This window comes from Pleurodeles waltl, chromosome 6 (genome assembly GCF_031143425.1).
Source record: "Pleurodeles waltl isolate 20211129_DDA chromosome 6, aPleWal1.hap1.20221129, whole genome shotgun sequence".
Classification (NCBI taxonomy): domain Eukaryota; kingdom Metazoa; phylum Chordata; class Amphibia; order Caudata; family Salamandridae; genus Pleurodeles; species Pleurodeles waltl.
This window is the reverse complement of record NC_090445.1, coordinates 107627022-107640564: the sequence shown is the minus strand read 5'-3', so window position 1 is coordinate 107640564 and position 13543 is coordinate 107627022. Positions and strand designations below refer to the sequence as shown.

General features: G+C 46.4%; 1 protein-coding gene across 5 annotated transcripts in view; it reads right to left on the bottom strand.

Annotated features, from left to right (window-relative positions):
- Positions 1-13543, bottom strand: part of PLXDC1 (plexin domain containing 1) — a 358840-nt gene that overhangs the window by 73958 nt on the left and 271339 nt on the right. For all 5 annotated transcript variants that reach the window (XM_069237474.1, XM_069237470.1, XM_069237471.1 and 2 more), the window contains exon 11: positions 13007-13145. In XM_069237474.1, coding sequence (XP_069093575.1) covers positions 13007-13145 — 139 coding nt within the window. The remainder of the gene's footprint in view (positions 1-13006; positions 13146-13543) is intronic.

Genomic DNA, 13543 nt, shown 5'->3' with positions numbered 1-13543 from the left:
CTGCAGATAATGTTTGTAGATAGGCAGGATGGGAATATGGAAATAAGCGTCCTGCAAGTCCAACGCTTCCATCCAGTCTCTGGGGTCCAAGGCAGATAGGACTTGAGCCAGAATTAGCTTTTTGAACTTCTCCTTCCTAAGGAAGAGATTGAGGGACCGGAGGTCGAGGATAGGGCTGAGACCCTTGTCCATTTTGGGTACCAGAAAGGACAACCACCACCTACTTCTGGCACAGAGACACTCTGTAGGGCTCCCTTGGACAAGAGAGCTGTAACCTCTTCACGGAGAAGTACCAGGTGATCCTTGATTATCCGATCGTAGGGTGGTGGCATGGATGGAGGGGTAGTCTTGAAGGGGAGTGAGTAGCCCCTTCGGACTATTTGCAAAACCCACCTGTCTGATGTGATGGTGTTCCAGCGGGGCAGGTGATGGCGAAACTTGCCGCAAACTGGTCCCTGATAGGGAAGCATCAGACTAGGGAGGTTTGGAGGCTGCAGCTGTTGGGGGGCAGTGGGCTAGCTAGACCATTGACTCCCTGATCCACACTGATGCTGGATCCCAACTCCCCTGCTACACAGAGGCTGGGCAGCATGTGCAGCACGGTGGCTGGTGGGGAACAGACGTGGCTGGGTGCCCCTTCCATAGCCACAAAAGAGGCAAAAAGTGGACTGAGGGGGCGAGTGACATCAGTGAAGCCAAGGGACCAGGCCATAGCTCGGAATTCCTTAAAGCGCTTGAGCGCCAAGTCCACTTTGTCTCTGAAGAGATGGGTGCCATCAAACTGCATGGCCATGAGAATGGATTGGACATCCCCTGAAAAAACAGATGTCCTTAACGAGACATGGCGCCTCAAGGCCAACCTCAAAGCAACCGATCTGCCCAGAGAGTCAGTCGTATCCAACCCATATCTGATTGTGAGCTTAGCTGTGTCTCTCCCATCCTCCCATCAGCAAGAGCCTGGGAGAGACTGGCATGAGCCTCCTCCAGGACCTGTGGCAGCACTTGCGCGACAATGTCCTATAAAGTTTGGGTGTAACAGCCCAAAAGGCATGCAGTGTTTACAGACCGCAATGTCAGGCTGGAGGAAGAGAACAACTTCTTCCCAAGGTGGTGCAGCCTCTTAGATTCCCTATCTGGGGGAGTGGAAGGGAATGCGCCATGGGACGTTGAGGAGTGGGTGACCAAGCTCTCGGGTGGGGTGTTGGGCCAGAAAAGCCAGGTCGTTAGGGGCAGACCTATGGCTGTGAGCTATTGTCCCATTAACAGTAGCCCCTGTGCTGGGTTTGGACCAGGTCCCCAACAGGACATCAGTGAGGGCTTCATGGAAGGGCAAAAGGGGTTCTGATATGGAAGCCCCAGGCTGAGGCACCTCAGCCAGGAGATTGATCCCGATAGCCACTGAAGGCAGCTTGAGGCCCAAGACCTCAGCCGTTCCCCACACCACCATGGAGTAGGAAGCCTCCTCGTCCGTCGCCACGGAGAGGGGAGGAATTATAACAGCGTCAGGGGAAGTATCCAGACTGCTGGCTTCACTCAATTCCTGAGCTCAGTGCATAGGGTCTTCAAGCTTGAATTCGAAAGGGTCCAGCAACACCCCCATACCCTTATCAAAATCGTACCCATAGGAATAAGGGTCAACCGCAGATCTAGAGACCAGAGTCTCTGCCAAAGCCGGAATTAGCCTCAAGTGATGCCGGACACTGTTGGAGTGGGATCAACACCGCCTGCAGGCCCAGGTGATATTGGGAGCATTGATGCCGGAACTGTTGTTGGGGAAGGTTGCAAGGATACAGCCGGTCTGGATACGGATCCTTGGGTGCTACTCAGAGCCGATGCTGAAGCCACCGGCTCGAAACCTGAAGGGGTTCACTCTAAACCTGCAAGGCCCAAAGGCTCCTCGACAGGGCCAGACTGCCCAAAGATGAGGCGCATGGCCTCGTAAAATTAATTTAACTTGGCAGGACTGGCTCTGGCTCCCGGAAACTCAGGGAGACGTGGAGCCGACCCAGAAATATGCTTCAAGGATGAAGGCCTGGAGCAAGGATGCTCCTTCTCCTGCATCGTGTCGTCTCAATGAACACTTGTGCTTCTTCAACTTCTTCTTCTTACCTGAATGATCCGAGGATTTGGAGTGGGATGGGGAAGAGTGGTGATGGCTCCGGGAGCGGTTTTGGAAACTTCCTCTTGACTGAGACCGGGACGGATGTGGAGCCGGATGCCAGGTCGCAAGCATTTTTAGGGACCGCTCCCTCAAAGCCTTCGGGTTCATGGCCCAGCAGTCAGAGAAGGGCTTCAGGTCATGGTCAGACTCTAAGCACCACAAACAAACCAGGTGCGGAAACTGTCACCAACATCACGTAGTGACAGGAGTCGCAGGGCTTGAAGCCGGTCTTACGGAATGACATCTCAATGCACCAGAAGTAAAAAAGCTTTACCAAAAGTTGAAAGGCCAGTCAAAAAGTGACTGAAAGGGTACCTCTCTCTGGATCTGCACGTAGGCTGGCGCAGAAAGAAAAGAACTGACGTCAACACGCCAGTGTGGTGCCTATATGAGATCCGCAACACCATATCCAGCGACCACAACGCCAACGACAGGCGCAGAGTCGACCAATACCACGTAACGGAGCACAAGGGTACTGCTCGAAGAGAAATCTCTGGGTCCAGGCTGATGCCGGGGGAAATTCTAAGGTAAGGAATCTGCAACTAGAAGTCTCTATCAGATATCCAGTTTGCATCTTGTTTCCTGCCTTGGCATGTGGGAGTCACTGTGTAACTGAGTGAAAGGGATATGGTCTGTTTCCATGACTTTCCTGAGGAGTCAGAGTGTCAGGTTTGGGTTTCCACAAATCACCTTTCCCTTTCCTGGCGGGCAGCTTTTAAACGGTGCGGGGTTGGCTCAGTCTCCCACACTCAGTGGTGCTGCTGTCCTAAAGATGCAGTCGTATTATCATAAAAGGAACCACACAACATGGTGCCCAACGTTAGGTCAGGTATTTATTTAATGGATATCTTGAATAATTATTTCTAGCATGCCAAAGGTACCCTATGCACCTTTTATATAGAGATATCCGTGGTGTTAAGGAAAAATCCTCCTCAGCTAAGTAGGTTGTACCTAATTTAATCTGCAGGTTGGTCAAGCTTGAACATTAAAAGTATACTCCATTTAGAATTTCTATCTTTGAATTCTTTGTTAGAATTATGGCACAACCCCAACCAGTAGTAATTCCAGTAAATTGTAGACATGCTGCCACACAATATTTACTTGCTGATGGAGGTGGAGATGTTATGTTCGTGGTAGAGGCACATGATGCGTACAGAACAGAAACTTTCTATTCAGGGTCAATTTTCCTGCAGTCAATGCAAATACAAACACTTTTCACACATACAATGTAGCAAAAGCACCTGCACAATACAGAGCTTATTAATATCTAGTAATATTACTAACATATCAGAGAACACCAAAATTGGTTTCATGGTGCACTCCCACATGGTATTAATAACGTTAGACTGGGATCCATTAGTAATGACGGGCCTTATAGCCAGTTCTCGCCACCTACACATCATTTCCAAATATACAAAATTTACAGGCAGCGGATCTGCGCCCATTATATAATAATTTAGTTAGAATGTACAGATGCTTAATACATTTCTTAATGCAGACTTTGAGCACCGCCACAGCGAGGGGTGCCCCCAACTGTCCCACAAATGGCAACACCAGGGATAAACCTGTAACTATTAATGCAATTATGGGTAATGCTCCCACCAAACGTGAAGAAATTCCATTATGGATTGCACAAAAAACAAACCAGGTGGACGCAGTGATTCCCCATACGGGACCACAAGATCAACAGAGAATTCTCGCAATATGTGTGTGTAGGAAAGTCACTCTTTTTGGCATGGTTACCCCCACTTTTTGCCTGTCTTTCAATGTGTTTAGACTGTTTTCACTGGGATCCTGCTACCCAGGACCCTAGTGGTTGTGCTCTCTCCTCCAAAGTCAGTTACCCTGGAATCTTTTTACACCCCACAATTGGCATACACGTGTTTCCCCCTGTAGGTCCCTAGTATATGGCAAACAGGTACCCAGGGCATTGGTACACCAGGGGACCCCCATGGGCCGCAGCATGTATTATGCCACCCATGGGAGCCCATGCAAACTGTGTCTGAAGGCCGGCCACTGCAGCCTGCGTGAAAAGGTGCATGCACCCTTTCACTGCTGGTCACTGCACCAGGTCACTGTAATTCACACCTATGGCAGGACTTTTTAGCCCAAAGGGCAGGGTGCAGGTCCCTGGGTATGAGGGCAGTCCCCTGCAAGAGCAGAGGTGCCCCTACAACTTCCAGTTTCATTGCAATAGACTTCATAAGTGCAGGGAAGCCATTTTAACTGTGTATTGACCACAGGTCCTGTGGTCCAGCTACATAATGTTAACTCCCAACCTAGGCATGCTTGGTATCAAACATATCAGAATCACCCCCCAACACCAATGCCAGTATTGGTGGCATCATTCCATGCAGGCTCCTTAGAGAACACCCACCAGTGCTCCTACCAGTCTTTCAGGGTTTGCGGGCAGCTCACGCTGCTACAGCCCTTCAGAGAGGTTTCTGCTCTCCTGCTGTTTGACAAGCACAGACAGGTAAAGGCAGAACAAAGGATTTCCTGTGGGAGACGGAGGCCACACCCTCCCCTTGGAAATAGGTGTTACAAGGCTTGGGAGGGGTCGTCTCCCCAAGCCACCAGTTTGCTTTGAAGGGCACATTTGGTGCCCTCCTTGCATAAACCAGTTTGCACCGGCCCAGGGATTCCTGGTCCCTGCTCTGGGGTAAAACTGGACAAAGGAAAGTGGAGTGACCACTTCCCTGTCCGTCACCACCCCAGTGGTGGTGCCCAGAGCTCCTCCAGGTGGCCACACGATTCTGCCATTTTGAAAACAAGATGTGCAGAGGCCCCTGGGAGCATCTGAGTGGCCAGGTCAGGCAGGTGATGTTTGTGACACCCTCTGATAGGTAGTCACCTTGCAAAGTGACCAATCCCCCTTTTAGGGCTATTTAGGGACACCCTTGTGGGTCCCCAGATTCGGCATGCAAGACTCCACCAGGACTCCTCTGCATTTACCTTTTCTACTCCTGGCCCCTGGAACAGCAACTGGACACTTCAGAAACCGAGAACACTGCAACTCCTGAGATGACCTTGCCTTGCAACATTGTTTCCCCGGCTCTTTCCAGCAACTGCAACATTTCCACAGCTGTGCATCCTCTGGGGTTGGCAAGACCTCAGCAGCACTAAGAAGCAAGAAGGAATCTCTCTTGGAGTGCATCTGCAGGCACCTAAGGCAACAACATCCAGCTGCGTGGATCTGCTCTCCTCTGGAACTGTGTGGATCCTGTAACACAGATGGTGGTCCCGAGTGGTCCTCTTGGTCCTCTCTGCCCTCTTTCCATTTTGGGAGAAAGTGAGCCCTTGCCTCTCCTTGCAGGACGGTACCCATGTGCACCTCGATTCTTGCAGCAACCAAGGATTATTGTCTCCTGCTCCAAGGGATCTTCAGGCTCAAAGTAGCCCCAGCCTCCAGCACTTCATTCTTGCAAGGACAGTCTCCCCTCTACTGCTCCAGTGACGTGGGATTCATCTCAAGGTGTGCTGATTGGGCCTCACTGCAACTTACTGTTCCTGCTGCCACTGCCAGGCTGCCTGTGGGGGTTGCGTCTGCTTCTGCTGTCTCTCCTGATTGCTGAGGGTCAGCCTGGATTCCCCTACTAGGGTCGAGTCCCCAGGACCTTGCTGGTCCTCTTCAGACTTGCAACTCTTCTTCTGCCATGGTTTGCATTTGCCAAGGCTTGTTGGTAGTCCTCCTGACTACTGACTCCTCTGCGAACCGATGTCCAGCGTGGGGCATCATCTGCATGACTCCAGGGCCTCCTCTACAGCTCCTGGACCCCGCAGCTGGTCTTCACCCTCATCAACACAGAGCTTTACCCACAGAAGGGTGGGCACTGGCTCCTGCCCCGCCTGGACTCTCCATCATGGACTGGACTCTGTCCCCTTCTTTTACAAGTCTTTTTCTTCCAGAATCCACCTTTAGGTTCCTCTAGGCTTGTCCTGTTCGTGCAAAGTTCCTTTTCTAAGTCCCCTTGTTACCCATTGGGAAAACCAGGTAACTTACCTCTGATGTCCTGGTTGCTGGGTGACATCTAAGTACCCACCTCTTGGGGTTCCGAGTTCCACCAGCTCCCGACTAACTACTCCACATCCTTGGATGGAGGACCTAACTTCGCATTCCACTATTTAGTATATGGTTTGGCCCTCCCCTGGGCCCTAGCTATTTTCTGCTATTTCTTACCAATACTTGTTGTTTCTTATGCTAATTCTTAACCATTACTATATATATTCACTCGCCTCCAAAATCCACAAGAAGGTGAACGGCACTCCTAAAACACTGACAATAAAATTTTATTGGCGTACTACGGGACGTGTTTCGGCGTTAACCGCCTTTGTCAACCTCGCGGTCGCCATATTAACATTTACATTTATACCTCGTATTCAGTCACATGATTCAAACCTTGATTTAAACTCGATGAAACGCAGCACAATTAACATGCAGCATTCAGAAAATATCTGAATAATAGTTATATCGTATAGCATGCGATTCCAATTGCATGTCTATTTCAACTATTAACCGCACAGATATCTATGCAACAAATAATTGGCACAAAATCACATAACGATTCTGAACGATTACACAATAAAAAGAAATTAACCTCAGAAAATAAACCTAAAATTAGAAAATTTAAGATTTGAAATTACTTAGTAGCTTGATCATGATATCATTAAAACATCACCTATCCCTGCAGCGCACATGATTGCTCATTGCAATATGTTTGCTACACTGTGTGGTTCCTGTCAGGTGTGATAAGTTGCTGTGTGACTAGTGTGGTATTGCAAGTGCTTTACACTCCTCCTAGATAAGTCTTGGCTGCTAGCCCACAGCTACCTCTAGAGAGCCCTGGCTTCCTAGGCACTGTCCTCATTCAATTTTAGGGGTTGCCTGGACCTGGTATAAGGTGCCAGCACCATATGTGTCCACCACATAACAGACCAGCCTCCTATAGTGTGCCATTTGGGATGGTTCCCTTCATAGATAACTGTGCCGCTTGGGGACAGTTTTTGCTGCAATTTCTACCACGATGCATGGTATACCAACACTTTCAAGCCTTCTAGAAGTTTTAAAACAAATATGAAATGAACACGGAGCTGAAGGGGAACAGCAGCATTGACAATTCACCAGCGGCTCAAAGACGTTCCTCAAACTGACTAGGAGTATGAGCTACCAAAGATTATTTCTGAGACTTATCCCAGTATAGGTTGGGATAGTCTGGGGGACAGACCAAATAAGCTACAGCTTAAAGGTAATTCCGAGCAGGGTAATAGCAAGCAAGTGCAGTATTGTTCTAAAAAAACGCTTAGACAACAAAAATCCAATAAAGATAACATAAAACAACAAGGAAAATCTCCAAAGTCAGAGACCTCAGAAAAATGTTGCAACCTTAGAAATCATGATAATTTGAAACCCCCTAACAGGTATCAGTATACTGATACATGCCCTTCTCGTATCTTTCAAGACTCATCCGACCAACAGACTGAGAAAGGTGGACGGTCAGAAAACAGAAATGAGTACTTGAAACCAAAAAAGGACCCACAACTCTCATCTGATGCCACAATTAAAAAGGAAAAGAAACTTACACAGCACAAACCTCAATTTAAAAAGACAAAGGTTGTAGCAATTTTGGCTAAGAATGCCACACTTATTGAAGACATTATTGAAGGACAGGACATGTGCAGTGACTCTTTAGACAGTGTGGCAGAAAGCACAATAATTCACCAGAATCTTCAAGAGCTTCTGGAGGTGACAGCAACTAACTACTACCTTGAAGTTGAAATCCCAGACAGGCATGTTGCCTCACCCGATAGGGTCGATTAATTTAAAAAATCAAATAAGGGGGACATTAAGCGCACAATTAAAGTAATTTTCTGTAAAAGATTAATGCTAAGCTATGAGATCCTTCTGGCAGAAAAAAATTGGCCGTCAGAGTTTGTCAGAACACTCCCAAAAGGGGAAGATGTCATTATGCCATCTTTTTCAGTCCTAGTTCCAGAACCAGTAAAAGAAACCTATGCTGCAGATTGGGCTCTGGCACAGGCTCCAGCGCTGTACCACACCCACGTGGGTTGGCATAGGGACTCACCTTATCACGTTATACCTATACGGTCCAACCCACAAATACAACCTCACTACTCAATAAAGCATGATGGAAAATTCTCTCACAACTCGAGTACCAGGGTGTAATTGATCCCTGCGTATCAGCTATGAACAACCCTTTGTTTCCCGTAGCTAAGCCAGATCATTCTCACAGAATCGTTCTAGATTACAGACGTTTAAACAGTCACACACGCACATTTGCCATTCAAAATTCACAAAGCACAGGCCTTGTGAACAACATTGTACATAAAAAATAGAATAAGAACCCTAGCTTTTTCCAACTGTTTTTTTTTTTTTGCCACAATCTAGCACCAGGAAACAGAGATTTAAGCACCTTCTCAGTGTTAGGCTCTCAGCATAGCTTCTGCTGACTTCGTCAAGGGTATAAGAACAGTCCAGGACTGTTCTCAGCCCGTGTGACATAAATACTACATGATATTGATTGAGAGGTGTTATCCTATGTAGACGACATTTATCTGACAGATGGCAACCTCAACACATATCTGGCTAGGGTAGATCACATTTTAATGGGATTTGCCGACCATGGCTACAAATCCAACTTAAAGAAAACTAAAATGTCTTTCCTCAGTGTCCTATTTCTAGGACACGAGCTTTCAAATGAGTGGAAAAGTCTGGCACCACACTTCTTAGAGAAGTATGCACAGTTACAACTCCCGGACAATACCAATAAACTTCAATCCTCCTTAGGACTCCTTAATTTTGGCAGAACATACATTCCAGATTATACACAACACATATAAAACTACTTCATGATTTAATGCATCCAGATTTCTCAAGCAAACATTGGACACCATAACATACACAAATTCTCAGCTCATTACAAACTGACATTCCTGAAGCAAAACACTTACACACATGTGAAAACAAAACATATTTGGTAATTTGGGTCATTCTAGGTGCCATCTGATTCACATATGTCACATTTATTGAAGGTGACACAGTACTAGTTGTGTACAAATCACACTTATACTCAAATGCAGAAATGTGTTTTGCACCAACAGAAAAAATACTGACTGCAGTTCAAATGGCCGTTATCAAGGAGAGACCTGTAGCCCAAGGTAAGCAGATTATTGTTGTTACCCTGGTCCCAGCCTTTGAGGCTGTCACCAAAGCTACTGTTCCAAACACAAAAGCATTACATTCACGTTGGATACAATGGGCTACCATTTTGACTGCCACTGATGTTGATCATGTTTTTAATCCCAAGCTACAGACCCAAGAATTTCTCCAATATGAACTGGAATGCCCACTTAACCATTACAGAATCATTATTTACACTGATGGTTCAGCTCAACAAGCTGTAGGTACCAAACACCAACACTCCGCGGCTTGCACAGTCATCTGTGGAGTTATGAGGGAAGGTGAATTCCACCATCAACAAACCAGTCCATAGGGGATTGCACAGCACAACTTGCTGATCCTGAAATCTCCACACTTATTGTGTGTGATTCATATTATTGTGTCCAGCCCTTCAATGAAAACTTACACTAATGGCACCTTAATGGGTTCAGAGATTCAAAAGGAAACACCATAAAACACAAATGTCTGTAAGGGAAGGTGGCAGGCCTTAAGCACAAACTGCCACAAGCTAATGTACTACATACACTGGGCCACCAATGTGATGGAATACACATTGTAGGAAACTCATTGGCTGATGAGGCCTCCAAATTTGCAATTGCTATGGCATCTGTTGCTGTGATAACTGGTTCTCATACAAGGGTGGCTGATGACATTCTGGCTGCTGTCAATGCCTTGGCTAACTGCAAGCCTTTACCAAAAGTATACCCTTAAAAATATTCCTACCATTTAACTGTCCAAAATATTGTCTTTGTAAAAATACCAGGGGTGGGTGATCGTGTGATCTCAACCAAGATCGCAGGCTAGAACTGATCAAAGCAGCTTTCATAATTATATATCATATAGATTTTATAGGTTTTATGATAGTTTATTCAGATATTAGGCTCTGCACTCCTGTTCCGGCAAGGGGAGGGTGTTGTAGGACCCCTTTAGCACCTAGATTGGACACCCTTGTTTTAGAATTTAGGGCCATGGCCCGTGCCTTTCACATTCATATGCATTTTATTTGCTCTCGTATTTTTTAGCAAAGCCTGCTTTGTGCTAGTTGTTTTTATATTTTAGTCAGCAGTCTCTTTCTAAGAAGACAGAGTTCACGCTGCACATTTTATCAGCGATTGTACAACGTGCACTCAGTGCCTTGGCCAAGACTGCCATGTATAGTACATGATATATAAACTTGGGTTGCCAGCCCAGGAGCCAATTCATATCCACTTCAAACTCTGTACAGGTTATTATATGAACAACATATAGGTACAAGGAGGGTAGAGGGCATTCCAGTCATGACTGTCCTAGGACATGTACCACACTATAGACAGGCTTGCTGATTCTGGCGCTGACTCTTCAGTTTTCAGTAAGGACTACCATTCAGACAACGGGCAGACCCCTTGATATCCAATCCAGGTATGGGGCGGTGTTACTCCCTTAGATCTGAACAGGCAGAAGGGTTACAACCACTATGCTCTCAGATCTGGACATAGGGTTTAGGCAGGAATCTCTAGGATCTCTAGGCTTTCTAGAATCATACAAAATGGTGGAGGTGTTTATCTTCTTTACCTTGATTGTAATATTGGTTACTGTACTATGTTTTATTTGCCTTATTATCGCAGCTCATGCTTTTTACACTAGGATGCAAGTGCTTCGATAAATGGATTAAAATTCCAGTTTACATCTTGTGTCCTGCATTGGCATCTGTGAGTCACTTGGTAACTCATTGAAAGGGGTATGATCTGTTTCCACAACTTCCTTGAGGAGTCAGAGGCTAGGTTTTCCCTTCCAGGGTTAGGTGAGGCATTGCAGGCTAGCCAAGAGCTAGGCCGACAGCTTCCAAACGGTGCAGGGTTGACTCACTCTCCCACACTCGGTGCTGCTGCTGCCCAAAATAGGAACTGCTTGACAATCTCACTTCTCAAATACCCAGGTACTCTCCTGGTTTACATCTCTCACACTCTAAGTAAACAAAGGGATCAGTTACAACATCCAGTATGGATTTTACCAGGGAGAGTCAGTGAACAATCTTGCTATTTTGAGTTTCAGGTTGAATGATCTGTATCAAAAGGCTATCAATGAGTTGTTACCAACTCTTAGCCATGTCATGGCCTGAGCAGGCACCAATGTTAAAAAGTGGCCCACAAAAATGATGTAGAAAATCTGTAGGTGAACTTGTGAAACCGATCTATGTGACTAGAAAGTTAGCCTGCCTGTCAGAATGTTGAAATAAGTATCTTTTAGCCCATAAGTGCTGAACAACTTTACCCCTGAGAGGCAAATCCCAAAAAGGAGATTCTTGTTATTTCACTATTTCACTGAGATGTGCAGTAGTACCAAGTCCCTGGGGTCCATAGGTAACAGTCAATTCTTCTACCAAGGTTACACAGAAAAAACGATTGTGCCCGTGCATTATGCAGCAACCCTTAGTATTCATCATAACTTTATGAATAGACAGTAGTCATTCTCCACTATGGGCAGGGTTAGACTTTGGGTGCACTGCAGTTTAGAAGTTTAACACACTGTTAGGGGAGCAACACTGCCATTATCAAAAGTTGAAAATGCAGAGCTAGCTAAATGACACAAAATGGAACCATACTATCATAGTCAACTACCAGAGGGGAATTTTATCTCAGCAATCCGATACAGAATAACACCTACTTTGGCTAGGAGCCACAACAATAAGAATGTTTTTCCATTCCAGAGCTAAAGTTAGAGTCTGTGCTAGTGGCTGACAGTTTGGGGACCTTCAACAACCTAAGTTAGAGTCAGGCCATGCGTCTTTCTTAGTCTGCATCCGTGTCTGGTAGAGGTACACACTGGTTTGCTCTGGTGCCAGACAGTGAAGTTTCCATAGACTGTGCCAGAATTTGTGTCATAAAAGGACCTAACTTTGTCAGGGATAATGTTAAGAGAGTCTTCCACAACTCTGAGTTAGTGTCAGGGAATGATTCTACACATGTATGTACTGATGCACAGTCTGTATTGCAAATGTGACTCATTGAGTATGTGGGAGTAGTTGGGTTCTTTCAGCCTGTGATAACTCTCCATCTTTATTCTACATTAGTGGCTGGTGACCCAGTCTGAGCTAGGATCATGGGTATCGTGGAATGAGTCTCCCCAAGTCGGTGCTAATAACAGCTTGCTTGTTTGAGGAAGAGTCTACCTCAGATTCTACATCTCACATACTTGTCTAAAGAGCCTTCCCAGCCAGTGCTAGTGGACATGTTCCCAATGTCTGTGCTAGCAGAGGGTCCCACTTCAGTCTGTCCTTGAGGTGGAGGCTCATGGAGTCTGTGGGAAGGGTTCAGTTTGCTTAGACTGTGCAGTGCCTGGGACTTCTCCATCCATATAGAGGCAATACCTATTCACAGCACAGAAGGGGTATGTCCCAGGATTGGACGTCAGACAGGGCAGGAACAGGCAAGCACTATTGCCCTGGATTATAGAGGAGGCTTAGTAGAATGTGGGATCTTACATGACTATGGCCTACCTGCGGGCTGTATGCAGACTTCACCACCTTTCCTACTGAGAACACCAACTTTCTCACTTCCTTCCCCATACTTCTTACCTACACCTTCACACTGTGGTACTGCAGACTGATTGTCCAACCACCTTCTTCACTTGTCCCGTACCCTCACACCCACCCATCCTAATGTAGGCACCTTCAGTGGTAAGACTGTTGAAAAGGAAGGGTGTGGTAGAAGTGTCATTGTCTTCCCTGCTGCCGGTGACGAGGTTCATAGGACTAGATGCTGTGTACAGCTCTTCTTCAGTGAAGTCCTGGCAGGTGCTGTCCTGAGCCTGGGAAACAAAGACAGAGAGAAACATTTTTAGTTGTGACTCAGTCAGACTGAGTCCTTTCAATACAGCTAGCAGCGTAAAGGCCACCCACCAACTAGAGAAAGCCAGGGGAAAACATACCAGCAACCGTCATTTTTGACTGTTCATCCAGCAGTTACTCTATACAGCTAGCAACTCAGACCTATGAAGTAAGTGTAGAGATGAGAGAAGAGAATACCAGCGATGCCATGGTTATGGGATGTGGAATGGGAGAGGATATGAACAGGTGGCCAGCAGCTGAGAGGAGCTGAATGAACTAAGAGCTGGATTAGCTGGAAGCCTTTATGTGGAATAATGTTTTTCCCAAAAGGAACTCATGTCTGTTCATCATTACAGTAAATTAACACAAAACTGAGAAA